Source organism: Felis catus, chromosome B1, assembly GCF_018350175.1.
Source record: "Felis catus isolate Fca126 chromosome B1, F.catus_Fca126_mat1.0, whole genome shotgun sequence".
NCBI lineage: Eukaryota > Metazoa > Chordata > Mammalia > Carnivora > Felidae > Felis > Felis catus.
The window spans coordinates 198,038,685-198,057,380 of record NC_058371.1 but is presented as its reverse complement, the minus strand read 5'-3'; the positions used below and the strand labels follow the sequence as shown (position 1 = coordinate 198,057,380).

General features: G+C 48.5%; 1 protein-coding gene across 4 annotated transcripts; it reads right to left on the bottom strand.

The window, feature by feature from the left end:
• Positions 1-1,365: 1,365 nt before the first annotated feature.
• ZNF518B (zinc finger protein 518B) lies at positions 1,366-18,188 on the bottom strand. Of its 4 annotated transcripts, XM_023253309.2 has the most exons (3): positions 17,060-18,188; positions 4,858-7,954; positions 1,366-2,495 (listed from the first exon to the last, which is right to left on the bottom strand). In XM_023253309.2, the coding sequence occupies exons 2-3, from the start codon at positions 7,759-7,761 to the stop codon at positions 2,412-2,414; spliced, it is 2,988 nt and encodes a 995-aa protein (XP_023109077.1). In that variant the 5' UTR covers positions 7,762-7,954; positions 17,060-18,188; the 3' UTR covers positions 1,366-2,411. The 4 variants fall into 4 exon arrangements, with proteins under 4 accessions (XP_023109077.1, XP_023109076.1, XP_019685305.2 ...); XM_023253308.2 differs by having other exon boundaries at positions 1,366-7,954; XM_019829746.3 differs by having other exon boundaries at positions 1,366-7,954; positions 17,762-18,188.
• Between the last annotated feature and the right edge of the window lie 508 nt (positions 18,189-18,696).

Genomic DNA, 18,696 nt, shown 5'->3' with positions numbered 1-18,696 from the left:
TTTTGAGAGACAGAGAGAACAAGCAGGGGAGGGGCAGAGAGAGGGAGATGCGGAATCCGAAGCAGGCTCCAGGCTCTGACCTGTCAGCACACAGCCCGATGTGGGGCTCGAGAGAGATCATGACCCGAGCTGAAGTAGGATGCCTCACCGACTGAGCCACCCAGGCGCCCCGGAAATGTTTCAGTATTTTAGGTGTATCGGGTGAAATAAAACATTTAACTTCACCCGCTCTTTTTTCTCTCCCAAATGTGGCTACTAGAAAGTTCAGATTACGTTTTGGCTCACATTATGTTCCTGTTGGACAGCACTGCTCTAGACTAAGACCACCTTCCTCAGAACGGTAGTTCAATGCAACCGACGTGTCTGATACGTGCTAGAGCCTTAAGAAGTCAATTCATACTGGATGTAACCTGTGGCAGCAAAGAGCTCTACGTGTGCAAAGCAAAAGAGCTTGACAGACGCCAGGGTGCTTCCTGCCACACCACCATCTTGCACGTTACTTCCCTCACCTTCACGTACACATTCATCTTTCTCGAGCTGAAGTTCTCTTCCCAATAAAACGTGGCTTGGTGACTGCCACTCCCTAACTTTCTGGCCTTGATGTCAGCTCCCGCCCAGCCCCCTACTCCGGTCACACCGCAGCCACCCCTGGCAGTCCGCACCCAATACAAATCCCCCCAGAGGCTTCCACTGCCTTATTTGATTTCCACTTCCCCCTAGATAACCAAAGGTGACCACTTATTAGACCAGATCTGTAGATGGGAGGATGACGACTCATCTCCGCTAACCGGTGAAACCGGCAAATTCTTGAATTGAAGCAACCCACGTCTCTTGACGGTCTCAGGTCCCATTTCTTTTCCCTCATTGACTCCGTGGAATGAGATGCGGGAATCAAGTTCCCCTCCAGATAGCCTCATCCCTTCTCCGCCCAGGTACGCGTGCAATCAGACGCAAGGGTGTTTATGGATGGTGTCAACAGTGCCGTGCCCATGTGGTCCAGCAGGCTCATCAAATGCTGGGGAGCTCCCCCCGCCCCAACCCCTCCCAGCAGAGGCCAGACACACAGGGCAGGTTCGGTGGCCACAGACCACCTCCGAAGAGGCCACGGACCACAGGATGAAAACTGTTACTGCTGCCCAAAGCAGCATGAATTTAAGGCAGCGCAAACCAAAAAAGCAACCTGGGGTGTTCATCTCAGGGTGTGCCGGGTGAACCAGTGGTGTTATCTAATTCGGAACACACCCCGGTGGGACTCAAGGCACCTGAGCCGTATAGGATGATGCCTTTCCATGTTTCAGAAACAAATCACACGAGGTGATGTAATACACGGCCCTCCCCCCCGAACAGTGAAATGAAAGGGCAGAGAACGTTTTACAGTTGTTTTATTTAACAAAAGTGACGCCAACGTCTCTATCTATATACAAATGTGTTTCAAAACTAGAGCAGCAGACACAGAACTGTTAACGCGGGACTTACAATAATGCTTAAAACGTGTTATGCAATATTTCGTTTTCTGCTCATACTGACATTTACACATTCAAAAACGATTCCAAAGGCCGAGCCACATCACATCCTCATTTTCTGGGATGGTTTATTTAGTAGGTTGTGAAGAAACGGGATGGAGCTTTTTAGGGTTAATATACTGTGTTCAGCTTAGTTTAACAAATAGCGCTTGGCCCATAGTAGGGTCACAAAATGTTTGGGGCTGGGGCTAAAAATTGGGGTAAAATATGATCTACGAGACTGTGAGGTCATTTTTGAGAAATTTTCACTTTGTCATAACTATAATAAGATCATCTCATTTCTGACCCCCAAAAGTTAAGAAACGCTACCTTAAGAAGTGTTTAAAATGATTTTATTGGTAAACACTATTAACAAAATTTCATGAGTACAGGTCCTTCAAAATCAAGGTAGGAGTCCATAAATACTCAGCACAGTTCTACCCCTACCTTGTCCAATTTTGTTAGAAGTATTTATTTCATTTGCCTACATGTTAACAAGCTATCCGCTAAATAAAGTTCTTTATATCGGGAGGACAGACATGTTTTGCTTTCTCATTTTTATGACTTTCAGGAGCCCTCTCAATTCCTTAAAAAGTACTGTAGTTCCAGAAATCCCCCCAAAAGCTTAGCTACACAGTCTACTCATAAAATTTAGCTCCATACGAGTACATAAGCTGAGTTTTAGGTAATACTTGAAAAACAGTTGGTGCTGCGAAGTATAAATATTTCATGTTGACACTTAACACTCTGACCTGATTCATGGTCATCTTTCCTGAAAGGTCACGGTCTAGCCTCTCAAGAAAGATGCTACTAAGCAGTGAGGTATAGAAGGAGGAAAAAAAAAAAAAATCACAGCCTTTTCTTCTCTCAACATCTTAGGAGCCTTCTAGCTCCTGGCAGGGTACACATCTACACATGGCTGACACTGCAGAATCCTCTCCTCTGGGTGGAAAAGTGAGCGGTACACAGGGTCCATTTCCCAGAAAGCACCAACTGGAAATGCACGGGGGAGGAAATACTGTCATGAAATGATCCTCAGCGGTTTCTACTCCTATTTGTTCATATAAATCAGACTCATCACTTGTGCTTTCATTTGCTAAAAATGAGACCACACCATTATAAAAATGTGCTTCCAAAATAATTTCTAGAATATAAAACGTCTTCTATTTCTCCAGCCCACATAATTGTGTTATAAAATAGGAAAACAGAAAATCAGCTACTGCAGTTTTTATATGGTAAAAAATATTTATATGTGTACACACAAGCATATATACACATATAAAAAAAACCCAAGTTTTAAATTTCAATAAAAATTAACCAGTCAACTTAATGATTATGTATTCAATTATACATAAGAAATGTTGATCTACATTTCACTTGAGAACTACAAAGAATTACCATCCCACATCTATCAGAAGATAATCTTTCACACATGTAAAAAAAAAATCGTAAAGTTCCGACTAACCAACACAATGGAAATCTCACTCAAGTCTTTTGCAGACAAAACGGCCCCCCATTTCATTTACTGCACTAACCAATTCCCTAAGGAAAGAGCAGGCTTAAAAGAAAAACACGGAGGTGGGGCTGCCTTGTGGTCGTCCCTTTAGGGTTCTGTGTGATGGTTGGTGCCTGAGCGGGCAAGAGAGGAATAAATCCAGTCCGAGCTCCATCTGCCAGGCCATCTATCTGGGAGGAACTCTTCCTAACGCACACGGAGGTGCTGTGTGGACCAGCCATGGTCCTGGCCTTTGTCGGTGGAGACAGCGGTAGATGTTCTTGAGAATTACTACCTCGGAAAGGTGGGTGAGAGGGACAACGTCGCCATGACCGTTGAAAACCAGGCATACTTTTCCTATAACCTCAACAAAGATGGTGAGATGCTGCCCTTTTGCTGATTCTTGCTTGTTTTTAGCATTTTCACGAGGGAAAGCCTTAAGGGGCCTCAAAGGCACAAAAGGAAGGGGACAGGAGGTGAGCAGGGAAGCATCCTACTCCGTAGGAGGGTCTGTTCAGGAAGTTGGCAAAGGGAGAGCAGGATATGAGCTGGGGAGGGGGGCAGTGTCTGTGGAGGAAGTGTGTACAGCCTTCGCCCGTGAGTTCTCAGATGAAAACTGATAGTCACGTTAAAGTCATAACTACCTGCACCACCCTACCGTGCATGGTCTTCCCCAGTGTCACCTATGTCACAAGACGCCTGTTCATTCACATTTTAAATCGGCTTATGTTTGTGAGGGTGGTTAAGGGCAAACAGCAGCCTTCGTTCTAGATCTTTTCTGTGACTTTTTTTTTTTGAAAAAGGCACATTCCCTCCTCAACCGTCGCAAACCAGGATGTTTAAAAAGAAAAAGAAAGCAAAGGTTTGGAAATGTTTCCTTCCTCCCCTAACGTCTACTGTAGTAGATTCAGGCAAACCTTGGAATCATCCTTTAAAATGGCCAACAGCAGCACAGTGCTCTGTGCTGTAAACGACACAAGTACTACAGAGGGGGTGAGGAATTTAAAAGAATAGCCATTTTTCTATAACCGAATTTAAGGTAACAAAGTAGAAAGTTTAATTTCCATTATGCACCAAATAGCACATGACTTAATGACGGGATGGCTGTGCACACCACCATCTGGGCTTAATCCCTCAGTAGCATGTGTAAAACACTCTAAACTCACCCTTTTGAATAGATTACAACAAATTTGTATCTACTCGGTAAAAGGGGTGCTACACAAAGCAGTCTCAGATCCCAGTGGAAATCTGCAAGTTTCACTTCTCTCCAGGAAAACACCTGTACGTGGATTTGTGCGTAATTTCAGGGGCCTCAAACACATTCCAAGTTCCAGTCACTTATCTCGGGTTAAGACTCCTGGCTCTCAACATTCCTACAAGAGTTCTGAAGAATTGATGACTCTCTCATCCCTACAATCTCTATTTCTCCTACTGAGTCAGGGAGGAGAAAAAAAAAACCAACAAACTAGAATAAACTAAAAGTAAGAAAAACAATTTGCTTCAAAGACCACTTTTTACTTATTTGCCTTTGGAGGAAAGAACATCCCAATCTCTAGTAGCTTCTATCAAATGCCGTTGGCCATGACTCATCCACTCTTCCTGGTCTTCATACAGCCGCCCACAAAACCAGCACTTAAATATACACTGGGATGAGTCATCAGGCAAGGAATCCACCACCTGGTAGTTGTTTTTATGAACTTTTTTAAGTTTCATTTTCAACATCATTTGCCTTTTTATTTGATTGGCTTCCTCCACATTCTGGTAGGTCAGGCGGACGTGATGCCGTCTGATGCCTAGCTGACACCTAGTCCTCTCTGATAAGACGACTTTGAGGACGTTGCCTTTGTACTTGTTTATTACCTTCATCACATTGGTCACTTCTGGTGAGTCAACGTCAGGATGGTTTAACACAATGACAGGCTGGTTCCGACGGGGGCATTTAATCAACTGGTCTGGTTTAGCTGCTATCAGTCGAAGTTGTCTTGTGACCTGAAAAATTGAAGGATCCTTGAGATAGCGGCTGGGGTCAGCCTGGATTTTGGTTTTCTTCTTGGATGAGTTCACTTGTTTGGTTTTATTTTTACTTATAGGAAGACTTCTGGGGAGCAGTTTCCCTTGCTTACTTGGTTCACTGCTTCCTTGGTGACTGTGTAGGGGGCCAGTTTTTTTAGGCATGGTGCTACAAGTAGCACTCTCCTTCCTTGGTTTTGGCCGAAGAGGTATATCAAGATTTTGGGACACATCTACTGGCCCACTTTTACTTGTCAAAGACTGTAAGTCTGAGTCTGTCTGTCTCACGGGGCAGAGCGGAATGGGTTTTATTAACTGTGTCTCACTGCAAGGTATACTGACGGGTGCTTCACACGTAGCCTCTATAATGTGGGCATCCTCAGAAGAATTAAGAACCCTCAACACAGCCCCTTTGGGGATCAATACTGGAGTAGCAACATGGGCCTTCCTGGTCACTCTGCTTTCAGTTTTCCCATTGCTGTCTTCCATAAACTGTGGATACATTTGCTGATGAGTAAGCTGTCCATTAATAGCGCCGTCATCCTGAGGTTTGGGGAGCGTGCCTGTGGAATAGCCGGTGCCAGTAAACGACACGTTAATTTCGTGAATACCTTCGGGAGCAGCTTTCGAGGTTCCCTTCGAGGCCTGCCCTACAGAACGGCGATGTGCATTATTTGCAGACAAAGATGAAGGCTTGCCACAGGATTCAATTAACTGAGCTATCTTTCTGCGCAAGAGTTCAATTGACTTTATTTTGGACGTGGAACTATTCCATTTAACACCTTCGGGGACATTTTCGGACCCAGAGCTCAGAGAAAATACTGACGAGATGACCGGGCCATCGAAAGAGTCTTTAGTCCTTTCTGGATTCTTTAGTTCCAGGGGTTCCTCCCCAGGCGGCAGAGCCCCGATGCTATCTTCTCCAGGTATACTTAGGTGTAAATACTCCCTTTTGCGTTGAGAGGCAATCTGGCCTGTATTTGAACCTGCCTTGTGTTCCTCTGTCTGCTTGTCCTTCAGCTTCCTGTGGGAGGGAGCCATTTTTGCAGGAACACTGATCTCATTTCTAGATTCCAAGTGATTTGTGCTCACAGGCAACAAGCCCTGGTCTCCAGAGGGCACAGCTGCAGGTGGTGCAGCAAGAGGGAAGAACGAGTGTGAGTCGCTGTGTAAACGTCTTCTATCCTCAGTAAAAGAAACAGCAGCTTTATGTGGAAACGGGCTTGATGCGGTTCTGAGACCATGTAAAACACTGTGTTTTACTATAGCTGATGGAGAATGACCTTTGAAGGAGAGAGACGGAAGGGCCGGTCTATGTGGATACGTGCTACTTTTTTTCTGGAAATCCTCCACTGTATCTGGGTTGAGGAGGGATTCCCCACGGTTGTGCACGCGAGAATCTGACAGGAAAAAGTCGTAAGACCTCACCCACTTCATATTTTTAAGTTGTTTCTGAACCGCAGAATGGAGATTTTCAAAGCCTGCGAGTTTTCCGACATTCCCTTCAATCGGCGGTGGCTTTGTATGTCCTGCAGAAGCCATTTTTTCCCGTTCGGTTGAACCCTTTTCGTTAGTCATACGCTCAGAACTCCCTCCCTCAGCCCCGCTGGCTTCAGGGCGGTTACCTTCTTCCAGAGGAAACAGTTTCAGGACGAGCTGCTGGGTTCCATTGACAACCTTCACATCCATCAACTGGGCTAGACAGTTTGCAGGGACAACTAATTCCGCCGGTGCCACGACTGTTAAGGGCATTCCCGGCTGCACGGGCTCTTTTGCAGGGGACAGCACTTCCACCTCCACGCTTTTGTTCTCAAACAGACTGACCTCGTTTGGCTCCGACAAGGTCACTTTGTTCGGAACACACACTACATCTTTCTGGTGTTCCTTGGATTCAGGCAGCAACATGATATTGTGCATTTTGTCCTTATTTGTATGGAGGGAGAACCTTGAGAGCTGATCCGACAACCGATTTTGAAACGCAGTCCTCGGACTGGGAGCTTTTAAAAGCTCTGCGTTTTGTTTGGATGCGCCGGCTCTTTTCGGCTCCAGCTTGGCCACGGTTTTGGGCGGCCGCTTTCCACCAGCCCTCTCGTGCACTCTCCTCCTGTGTTTGACGATGTAGTCGTTTCTGATAGCGCCATAGTCGCAGTACTCACACTGGTAAGGGAATATGCCCGTGTGTTTCACCAAGTGCCTCTGAAACTCCCCTTTTGTGTAGGAAATGTAGCTGCAGTGAGAACAGATGAATTTAATCTCTTCATGTTGAAGCGTGTGCTTTTTGTACTGCAGAGGGTCCTTTGTGGAAAATCGACATTTATCACAATAGTATTTGCCGGGCTTAAAGTTCCTTACCTTAAACTTGTTACTGATGGAACCCGAGATGGTCTCAGCTTTATTTCCTACATGAGCTGCACTGGGATTACTGTTCACAAAATGAAAATGGGAAGAAGCCATGCCAAGGTTGCATGTGAAGCAAACATACTTGTCGTCCTTTTGGCTTTGCCCAGTACCCTTCTTCGGATCTCGAAGCGGGATTCTGTGGACACTTTTGCACTTTACACACGTAGCAACCGTCATCACGGCAGCCTCCGCCTCTGAGCCTTGACATAACAGAGCCTGCGCTTCTTGTCTGTCTGGTCGTGTCGCTCTATTAGCATTAGGCTGTTTGGGTGACATGGTCAAGGAATTCTGTGCGTCGTTCACTTGTGTGGTATATAACTGCTGTCCGATATCCTTCATCTTCTTTATCTGCATTTCTGAAAAGAGAAATCCAGAGAGACTTCACATGATAAAATCCTTAGGGGCCATCCTTCATTTCACTTTGTGATTGGCAGAGAAACAGTTACTTCTTGGGCGCATACTGCATCCTCCTTTTTAATCCACCACCACAGTAGGTGTAGGATCCCCAAAAATGGTTGCTTCCAATGCTCTGATATTCTGGGCAACACTAAAGGGAAAAAAAGGAAATCACAAAGCATGATTAATACATGAACTTAAGGCTTAGTTAAGCTCTTTCACACTTATTCTTGGCAATTTTATGTTAAATCTTGACATTCTTTCTTACACACACGTTGACGGTAAAACGTCATCCAACAGAACTGGGAAATCACAAGCCTAAACTGGAAACATTTTTAAATTCAGGCCCCTGAAACTCATCACTTTAAACCAACCATAAACAGGCCAGGAGCAAGGAAATCACAGTTGTCATTCAGAACAGCCCTTGATACGTGGACATATTATTTTTAGGTATCGTGGAGAGCATCCCAGCAATTTCACAGGCATAATTTCATATTTGCCTAAATAAAACCTTGTATAGGAGGATGCTATTTCAGTTTTGAAAAAAGTTTTTTTTTTTTTAAGTATGTTTATTTTTAGAGAGAGAGTTGAGAAGGGGCAGAGAGGGAGAGAGGGAGAGAGATTCCCAAGCAGGCTCTGCACTGTCAGCGCAGAGCCCGACACAGGGCTGGGACCCACAGATGGTGGGATCATGACCTGAGATGAAACCAAGAGTTGGACGCTTAACCAACTGAGCCACCCAGGTGCCCCAATTTCAGTTTTTAAACACACAGGTTATCAAGTGGTGGAGAGAGCCAGGGCTTCGGCTCAGGTGTCTGTTTGTTTCTATACGACAGCTAATTGTCAGCTTGGATTCTCAGCTCTCTTTCACATGCTCCATCTGTGTTCACAAATGGTAAGAAGTCAATAATACACTGGCAATATTAGGTGTACACAAACTGAGTCCTTCATCTCACTGAGCATCTGTCAGGTGCCAGGCACTGTTCTAAGTGCTGTAGGGTAGTCAGCAAAACCAAGTATCATGAGGGTATAAGAGGGGAAACAGGAGATACATTTATTTCTTAAGTGGTGGTAAGTAATTGAGAAAAATATACCATAAACGAAGGCCAGAGGGACTAAGTATGTGATGAAGTTGAGGGCTAGCATGTGGAGGGGTGGGCAGTCAGGAAAGTGTCCCGTTAAGCTGACATGTGAGCACTGACCTGGGGGCAGCGAGGGAGCGAGCACTGTGGCTGTCTGGGAGAAGGGAGTTTCAGGCAGAGAGGAAGCCAAGTGTTGTGGGATGAGGGCCTGGAGCACCAGAGGAATGGCGAGGAGGCTGAGCAGGACGTAATGAGCAGGAGGGGAGGAAGAGGACAGAACGATCAATATGGTCAGAGGCGGGGGGGTGGGCACTGGTCAAAGAACGATCTAGCACGCAGTACCCTAAGGATGTGGCTTTTCCTCTACACGAACCAAATAAGCAGGGGAGACTGGAGCAGCGACGTGGCCCAATCTGATTTATATCCCAACAGAGCCCCTAGCGGCTGTATGGGCCAGCGTCCGCGAAGGTGGAATGACAGCAGCAGGGGACTGAGGTGAGAGGCGGTGGCAGCCTGGGCTGCGGAGGGAGACACGCAAATGTCCCTACAGCGAGTACCACGATCTGTGTGACATGACGCGTTATGATATAAAAACACTTAATCACCTTTAAGTGCACGTTCTTTCTTCAGAATATACAGAACTAGGAGCCAAATAAAAAAACACTCTAGCTGGGGATCGGCTAATAGCCTTTCTTTTATGACCTTATAGACACCAGTTCAGCCTTCTGGGCCTGTTTTTTCATCGGGCAACTAGAATGAAGGACACTTATCCTACTTCTCCCCCAGGGCTGCCTGATAACGATGTAAACTGGCTTTGGTGAAAAGAGACCCCAGTGACACTGCTATTTGCCACTACTCAAATGACCTCAGGTGAGCCACCCATTCGCATCAGCTTATTCACGTGCCTTCATCTACATGAGTACAGTTTTGTCATTTTCTTTCCAAGTCCTCTGAAAACTCAGACGTGTCGTTCCTCCTGACACTGAAGACTTGAAATCTCAGACCGGACCGTAGGATCACATGCTTAGCAAGAAGCAGAGAACATCCTGATGGAGGAAAGTCCCTGGTAATTAACCAAGCCAGCCGCAGTGGCTACGGAGCGCAGGCCTCTTGGAGGTGTTTCCACAAAACCATCTCGGCAGTTATTCGGCATTGAGAATCCGCAGGAGCAAGTGCCAACAGAAAGCGCGAGGCTGTGCTTAGCAACTACGGTTTAACGGGAGGTGCAACGTCTAGACCTGTCCCGGTTGCAAGGATCTTCCAGGCCTCTAAACCTTTCTCAAAATTATGTGATGTTTCTACACTGGCAATTCCCTCCGTCCGGGTGATGCCAGGCTTCTTCCAAACAAGTACAGTCTCTTTGGCCTTTGACACTCGTGTGGCTAATCACAGGGGTAAAAGATGTCCGTGCGCCCCGAGACAGAGGTGAATGGACGGAGTGGCAGGCCGAGAAGTAAGATGGCTTTGCTGCTGGCACCGCACGTGGGCACACCCGAGTGACAGGTTCCCACGCTCACTCCCTCTTGTGCAGCTCGCTCTGTCTGGTTCACACAAGGCACAAGCACCTGGGAAGCTGGGTCCTCTTAGCAAATCACTGCCCCAGGGGCTGATGACCAAGGCTTACGTGGAGTGACAAAACGCCATGCGTGCACCTGACCCTGAGAGGACACTGGGTGAACAGTCAGCATCAGCTTTGGTGTTGACCTCCCTTTCACACTCATAATGCCTTGATTACAAAACCTCTGCATTTGACCTCCTAGGACAAGAAACATACTTATTTTTCTTTTTAATAACTTAGGAGGGTTCTCAAAAACTTTTTTAACAGCATCAAGTGAGCTTTTTAATGCATAATTATCTGCAGCATCAGCCAAAGGCGATGGGCGCACAGCATAGAGAAGAGGCACAGTGTGTCACAAACGTGTTTCCTCGAGACTCAGTCTTGCCTCTTCCTGCAGAAAGGCCTCAGGGAGGCATTCGCTGCTGGTGGCCTTCCCTTCTGACTTTGAGCTCACTTGTCCTGGTTTCTTACAGATTTATCACGGGGACACACAGAGACAAAGACTGAGTTTGTCAAGACACCAGCTCAGTGACGCGGAGGCCTATAAAAACCATAAAGGTTGTCCGAGTTCTCCTTAAAATGGAAGCATCTGACTTCCAAATACTAGAAACACCAAACGCTCAACAGAATTAGAAGAGAAAGAAATAGTAACACTACTTAAAGCTACAGATTCTGGAATCACCGTACAGGGACTTAAATCCCAGTGCCATCCCTTTGTAGGTGTGTGACCTGGGGTAATCTGAATCCTCTGTTACACAGTAAACAGTACCTATTTCACTGCTGGTCACAAGGATTACACGAAATAATATGACATACGGTGCTGAGGTTAAGTCATCACACATCGTAACTGCTGATTTCTCCCTTTTAAAATGAGGAAAATAGAAGAAACCATGCCAATCTCATAAATAGTCAAAGGGGCTAATATACATCTTCCTCTTTCTTCACTGCCTTACGACTGCTGTTTCCAGAATATTCGCTGAATCTCATTGCATGACTTTACAGTTACTGGGTTGTGTAGCTGAAAACACAATTCACCTCTGCGGCCAGACCATCACCCAGCCTTACTGGCAAAGTGGCTGGCACGAGAGGATGCTTGAACTACACACAGAGTCCTCACTACAGCTCAGGTGTACGTATAAGCTACTTACCGGACTACCCGTTTTTGTTCCTCTCTGAGCCCAGTTAACTCCTGAAACAGCCCTGCAGCAAATGCACGTTTACAGGCCAGATGTTCATGTAAAGACAGGCTACCCACTCACATCACGTGTGTGCGACACGGGTCATCACGGACACTTCTGCTCGTGAGAGGTGCCTGCCAAACTCAGGATTAGCTGCCTGCCTGCCTCATGTTTGGACGGAGAGGCAGATTTAGGGAGCTCTCTCCAGAAATCCTCCCACTGAGGCTTCTGCCACGTCCATTGCAAGGGCAGGCATGCGGCTGCTGTACCTGCCAAGATCAACGGGAATGGAGATGGACAGTCTGCAGTTCAGACTCTGGTTCTGTCCCTCCTGGCTGGGCCCTGAGGCAAGTGATTGCTCTCTGTTCACGGTCAGGCAAGAAAACAGGTTTTACTATCTTCAGATTTAAAGGGTGATCAGGAGAGGGAAACACAATTAATGTACGCAAAGCACTTGCCCGTTGCACACGTGCTCAAAAATTTCTTGTCCCTCTTGCCTACTTTATTTAGTCATAACAAAGACCGGTCTAACAAATTTTGTTTCCCAGCAAGCAAAATTTTAAAGCATTCTACCTCAAAGGGCCCAGGAGCATGTAGACAAGTAACACCTGATCAGAAAGAAAGGGGGAAGAAAAAAGCAACATTAGGCATGTAAACAGCTAATACTGCCCAGGTAAAACAGGGTTTAGGAAGAAACTGCGACCTCACTCAGCAAGTACTTCTTCAGACCGTGACAAAGAATCAGAACTGAACTGAATGGGTAAATAGTTCTAAAGAAGGAAAAACACCAACCAAGTATTATTTTCTTTTTGCCACACTACTTGGCACTTCAAAATGACTGAATTGCAAATTGATGGCCCCTGAATGACAACAACAACAACAAAAAACTTCCAGATGTTGCTGGCAAAAATACAACCTTTGGGAGTCTGGATTTCCTTCTGAAGGCTAACGTAACACCTGGGTGGCAGAATGGGGCAAGAAGGTTGGACAAGGAAGCCCCTGTTCTGACCCCTCTGCTTTCCAGGTGAAAAGTATAATACAGTAGAAAGGACAATGGCCTTGTGATATCTAGAACAAGGTTCAAAACCTAGGTTTTTGACTTAACAGCTGGGTGATTCTGGATTTGTTAACCCCTCTGGAGCCTGAGTGTTTTTTCACTTGTAAAGTGGGAATAATAATGCCTCATTTACATGCTGATGTGGGGAAGAGGTATATGCAGACAGCAGGTAATTTTATGCTCCGCAAAGAGTACATGTACCGTTAAGAAATAAGTCAACATACTTTTGTAAGATTCCTTTGAAAATAGAAGAATCTGTAAACTCCTGAGAAGCAGCAAGTCTTAGTTTAACAATCAGCCTGATGAGATAAAGGTCTCTGGCAGCAGGAGGTTCCCAGGGGGGCTGGAGGCCAGGATCTTCTCCCCAACCCCATTTACAAAGGAGTTATTTGGGGATTGAGCTCTTCAACTGAGACTAACTACATCAGAAAACAAAGTTACGATAGAGGTTTTCCTTAACAGTTTAAGAGAAGACCTTTAAGAAGATATATACACACACACACACACACACACACACATATATATATATATATATATATATATATACACACACACATATACATATATATGACCAGTGAGAGAGTTTTTGAAGTATAAAACTTATAGCTCTCTGTGTGGAAAGAAGAATGTTAAGGGGAAATTATGCTCTTGTTAGCGTTAAAAAAATACAAGGGAAAAACAAAGTAGTATTACAAGTAACATTACATAACTGTGTGGGACTAAACACACCAAGGGACCTGAGGTCTCTAAAGGTGATAAAATTAAGGACACATATATTTTTGAGCCCCTCCTCCCTTTTTGCCTTAACAACCGAATTTTGTGGATGAAATGGATTCAGGGTTTAATAAAAAGTATAATCAAACAACAGACCTATCACTACACCAGTGATTATTAACCTTGGCTGCATTAGGGTGACAAATTTGTCATCATATGCCCGGGATGTTAAACTTATTTTTGAAGGCAGTCCCTGGGACGGTCACTCTACTGCACACCAGGATCACTTGGAGAGCTTTAAAAAAATAATGCCTGGGCCCCATTGTGAGTGTGCGAGGCTCTGAGAGTTTTAAAAGCTTCCTAGGTGAATCAAATGTACAGCCAAGGTTAAGAACCACCACCTGCCATTACAGGGGCAGAAGAGTGTGTGGGAATGGCAAGAATCTTCTGACCGTCCTTGTGCAATCTTTTATACGCCCGTCTTAGCCAAGGGTGCCGGAGAGGGGGCAAGGACACTGCCTTGGACGGGAGTGGGTGGCTGGGGCAAGCAGACTGGGTTGCAACCCTTGCTGAGCCATGTGACCTTGGAAATGTCATCACTGATACTCGCTGTTAAGCGTGTAACGACAATAACCGCTTTACAGGTTCTTACACGTCAACGTTCCTGGCAGGATGCGGGCACAAAGAACATAAACCAGGACTGTTTCACCCCCACACCTGACACAGGCTGAGGTCCTGAAGGGGTGTCAGGGGAGCTGCAGAGCAGTCGTTAAATGGGTGGCCTCAGCGAAGTGGTATATGCGGATCTGTCAGCGGCTGGCTGTGTTTGGCGATCCTGGTGCGTCTTGACCCACGTCAGGTGGAAGGGGTGCTGGGTGCCTGCAGAGGCACACGCATATGTCACCTCACATTCCTCAAAGTACGCCTTCCATCATTTGCTTCTTCTAAGATAACAGATCTGGAGAAGCCGTGTGTCTTTTCCAAGGTCCTGGAGTTGGTCAGCCGGTGTCTAATCTAAATTCTTTGCTTTTCTGCTAGCGGGCTCTGTGGGGCTGGGAACTGAACTCACAGACAGCAGCTGCTGCCACTTGGGTAGTGTTCTTACTTCCTGCCTGGGGCCGCTGAGCTGCAGAGGAGTCAAAAGCATGGCAAGTTCCAGGGCTCTTCCTTCTTTCGGGCCTTGTCTTCTCCGGCGCCCCGGCCCCATCTGGCCTCGCTTCGGGCCTTGGCACAGGCTTCCGCACTCAGAACCCCCTGAGGCTCCAAGACACTGCACAAAATGCCCTGCGGAAGCCAGGCACTTGGATGTAAGTCCTGGGTCTTGTGCAGCCTTGGTTTCTCTGAGAATTTTCTCCTAGAAAATAAGAAGGAACCCCGAAAATGCTTCTCAAGCAGGGATGTGTGGCAAAGTAATACAGGAGCTTAAAATAAAAAGGAAAAAAAAAGAAAAAAAAGGGTCCCTAGGACTGAGGTGACCGAATGAATCAGACGGCCTTTTCCCTGAGATGATCTGAGGCAGGCAATTTATAATTCTTGCCAAGTGATTCTGCTGCCTCACCACCCCACTCCATGATGAGAACATCTGATTAGAGTCTGGGTCCCTTCAGTCCCAGGATGGAATCTGGAAACTGCAATTGGCTGGGCTGCATATGTGAACAAAGAAAATGAAGTCTACCCCAGGCCGCTTGAGAACAACCGAGACTGGGAAGCTGCACTGTGAGGACCTTGTTTGTCACAGCCAACAGCAGAGGGCTTGGCAAAGGAGACATGCCATACATATTGAAGGAACGAATAAACGAGGGAATGAATGAAAGAAAGGTCAGCCTTCATGGCAATGATCATAAAAATGTTCTCTGTTCTTCCTCTTGCCTGAAAACTGGCCCAGATCCCCTTACTTAAAGCAAATACACTATGGGAGATGGAGGTGTTTTTTAAAATTGGTATTAATGAATTTTTAATAGTCCACACTAGTTTGACGTAAACATCAAGGGGGAAGCTCAATAAAATACTGCCCTCCTTTGTGTGCTGTTTTCAAAATGCATTTGTAATGAACGTTATCAGCAGAACAAAACTGGGTACACACAAAAGTGTAATTTTTCAAGGCTATATTACATCCTGGATAAAAAAAAATCATTAAAAAAAATTCATCCCAGGTGAAAGGAACATGGGTACCAGACAATTAAAACAGCCAAACGTTCTACCTGCCTTCTGAAGAAACTATACGGTATTGGTTTCTAGCCTCCATTTGCTGGGCTTCTAGAACCCTTGGCCAGAATCTCCTGTTGTATACACACATCACACAGGCTGGGCTGAACTTCGTCTATGTGACTCGGAGAAAACTCAAGAGCCACATTCCTATTCTCTCTCCCTTCCTCTAGGAAAGTGCTGCAAAGCTTCTGGGGACCCGTGTCTGGTCTTACTTAATCTTGGTGACTTCCAATCTACACTTGAGAGAGAGAATCTTTAAAGGTTCTAACACAACATTACAGGTTAGCCGGGTAGGCTTTCTGAAACAGGACAAAGTGCTATTTCACTTTTTCATTAATGTTAGGCTGATATATTGTTTGTCATCGCACTTTTAAAAGTCGGGGTTGTCGTAACGGGGTACGTTTACATAGAGGGACTGAAGTGTTCTCCTTCATTGTCTCCTTTGGCTTTCCCTTTCCGGGGAAGAAATATTCATTCTTTTGCAACCGGCCTGAAACTGCCCAACAAGCCAAGGCAACAAGAGAAAAAGGGCAGCTGGGCTGGGGAGGTCCCACAAAGGCTCCCATCAGCATCTGAACGAGTCAAACCTTCACCATCTCCCCTCCCCCGAACCCCCCCCCCAGCCCCCTACTCCGGCAAACGATGCAAAGGTCCTCCACGGACAAGTCCGTCCCTGGACACACGCCGCGAAACTCCCAAGGAAAGACAATGCCAGTCCGGTTTTCAAGTTTATTGTTGGCACACTCACACCGATGGTACACGTTATCCGAGGCGAGTCCACGTCTAACAGCGTGGTGCTAGGAAGGGGGAGGGGAGAGGGCGCGGGAGCAGGGGCTTACGGCGTGGTCTCCCGGGGCCGGCCCGTGGCGGGGCCGCGGGGTCTCCGCTAACCACCGGGAGTCACACCACGTCAACGCTTACCTCCGAGGCCCGCAGGAGGCTTTAAAAATGGCCTCCTGACGACACTTCCTGCTCCCAGCCGACCGGTAGAAATCCTCGCAGGCGATGCATCATTTAAAACGCTGGGGGCGGGCGGAGGAGGCCGGCGCGGCGACTCCACACCCGCGGCACCGCAGCCCGCACGCCGCCGCCGCGGATCGCGACCGGCGCGCGGGGAGGGGGGGGGAGGCGAGCCTGCGGGGTCGCGGCGGCACAAAGGGCCCGCACCCCGCCGCCGCCCCGGCCCCGGGGTCTGGGCGGCCCCGGGCCCCCGAGCCGCCCCCCCCTCCTCCGTCCCGCCCCCGTCCCGCCCCGGGGACTCCGCGCCGCGCCGCCGGCCGGCCGCTCGGCACGCGGGGCTGCGGCCCGCACGACCCGGCCCCGGCTGCCCGCCCCGTCCCGCCCCGGCGCGGCCTCGTCAGGCCCCCGCCCCGCGCAGCGCCCGCGGCCCTCTCCGCGCCCCGGCCCGCCTGCCCCGCGCGCGAACCCGGGGCCCTCGCCCTCCGGCTCGGTCACTCACCCGGCCGGCGGGTCCCGGCTCCCGGGAAAGGGTGTCTGCACCGCCGGCCGCAGGCCGCCACCGCCGCCGCCGCCGCCGCCGCGCCCGCTGTAGGTCCCTACTCGGGAGGGGGGGGCGGAGCCGGGCCGGCGCCGCGCGTGCGCAGTGCGGCGCGGAGGCTCGGCTGCGGCGCGGCTGGTGTCCGAGGTCCCTAAGGCTGCGCCGGTCCGCGCCGGGTCTCCGTGCCGCGGGGCGCCCGAGACGGAGCCGTGCCCGGGTGTTGGGCTCAGGGCTCGACCCAGCGCGTCCACACCCACTGCATGCAGCGGTCGTGCTCAGCCTGCATGCAGTGCCCGCAGGCTCAGAAGCCTCACTGCAGAAGGAGAACCGATCTACTTCCATCAGCGGCCCGGCGGACCGTTCGTGAGCGCCCGCTGGGTGCCGGCGCTGGGTCCAAGCCCAGGGCGCGGTAGCTCCCCGCCCTCGTGGAGCTTGAAGTCCAGCAGCGAGCGAGTGAAGGCGAGAGAGACAAGGAGCCCAGCTCTTCAGCCTCCAAATTCCTCCTCTTGTGAAAAAGCAGCCGTGAATGACCTGGCCTTGAGTTGGGTTCGAATCCCGACTCCTTTCCATCCTGCCTTCGGGACCTTGGGCGAAGAGATCCCCTGATCCCCTGACCTCTCTGAGGCTCGCAGTTCCCATTACTAAAGGTGGAAGAGGTCATACCTGAAGCCCAGAGTCTCCTCTATCACGTACATGGTTGTCGGGGCCAGACGAGGCAACGATTGCGGGAAAGTCTGGAGATGGTGTGAGCTCATTTAATGCGTGTTTTGTCCTGCTGCTTGGACTCCGATACCATTTGCTGGGAACCTCTTTCCACCCCCGACACACGCGCACTTTTGACCTTTCGGAAAGAAAGTGTGCCTAAAATAGATCCGTCTCTGAGGAAAGAAGGGGGCCAAGTCCCAATACAAAGTGACTCAGACGTTGCTTCCTACAAAATAAAAGTGCTTCCTAGGAAGGGCAGACTGTGGCGGGGAGCAGCAATTTCTCCAGGAATAACCGTCAACAGTTTATTTCAAAGCTCCGGAAGGAAGGAGCAAGGCGGGATTCCAACACCTTCCTGTTGGAGGCCAGAGGTCAGGGTGCGTGGACGTTGGCCAGAAGCAGGGCGAAGATGCAGGGCCGGGGCGATTCTTCCACACGAAGTGGAGTTCGGGAAGACCCGTGTCAGCCACAGGACCGGCAGCTAGGCAAAAATGCCCCCACCTCCCCCACCCCCAACTGAAATACCAAGAGCTGAGCAGAGAGCATGCCGACCCAGAGAGGGATCACCGACGGCAGGTTCTTCCCCCGCTACTCTTTGCTGCAATGCCGGACCTTCGTTCCTGATAAGGGAGCTTCCTGGTTCTCTTTCTTCTGTGGCTCAGAAAAGCTAGCGGGCCTCTCCTCACAAAAACGCATTTATGTACAAAGAGTTCATATCCATAGGGCAGAGAGTTCCAGCTCCCTCCAGAGTGGGATGGCCTTGGGAAGGGCACCGAAAATCTAGCTTGGCCACTGCCTAGACATCGCTGGTGGCCAAAGGCGCTAAATGCAGGAAAAACCCGTTAATTCTAGGTGTTGGAGAAACAGAAGGCTAGGCATTAGAGGATTTTCCC

What these genes read in the sequence shown, in the direction of transcription:
- ZNF518B (XM_023253308.2), bottom strand. Translation starts at nt 7,761, where the DNA reads ATGCAGATAAAGAAGATGAAGGATATCGGACAGCAGTTATATACCACA.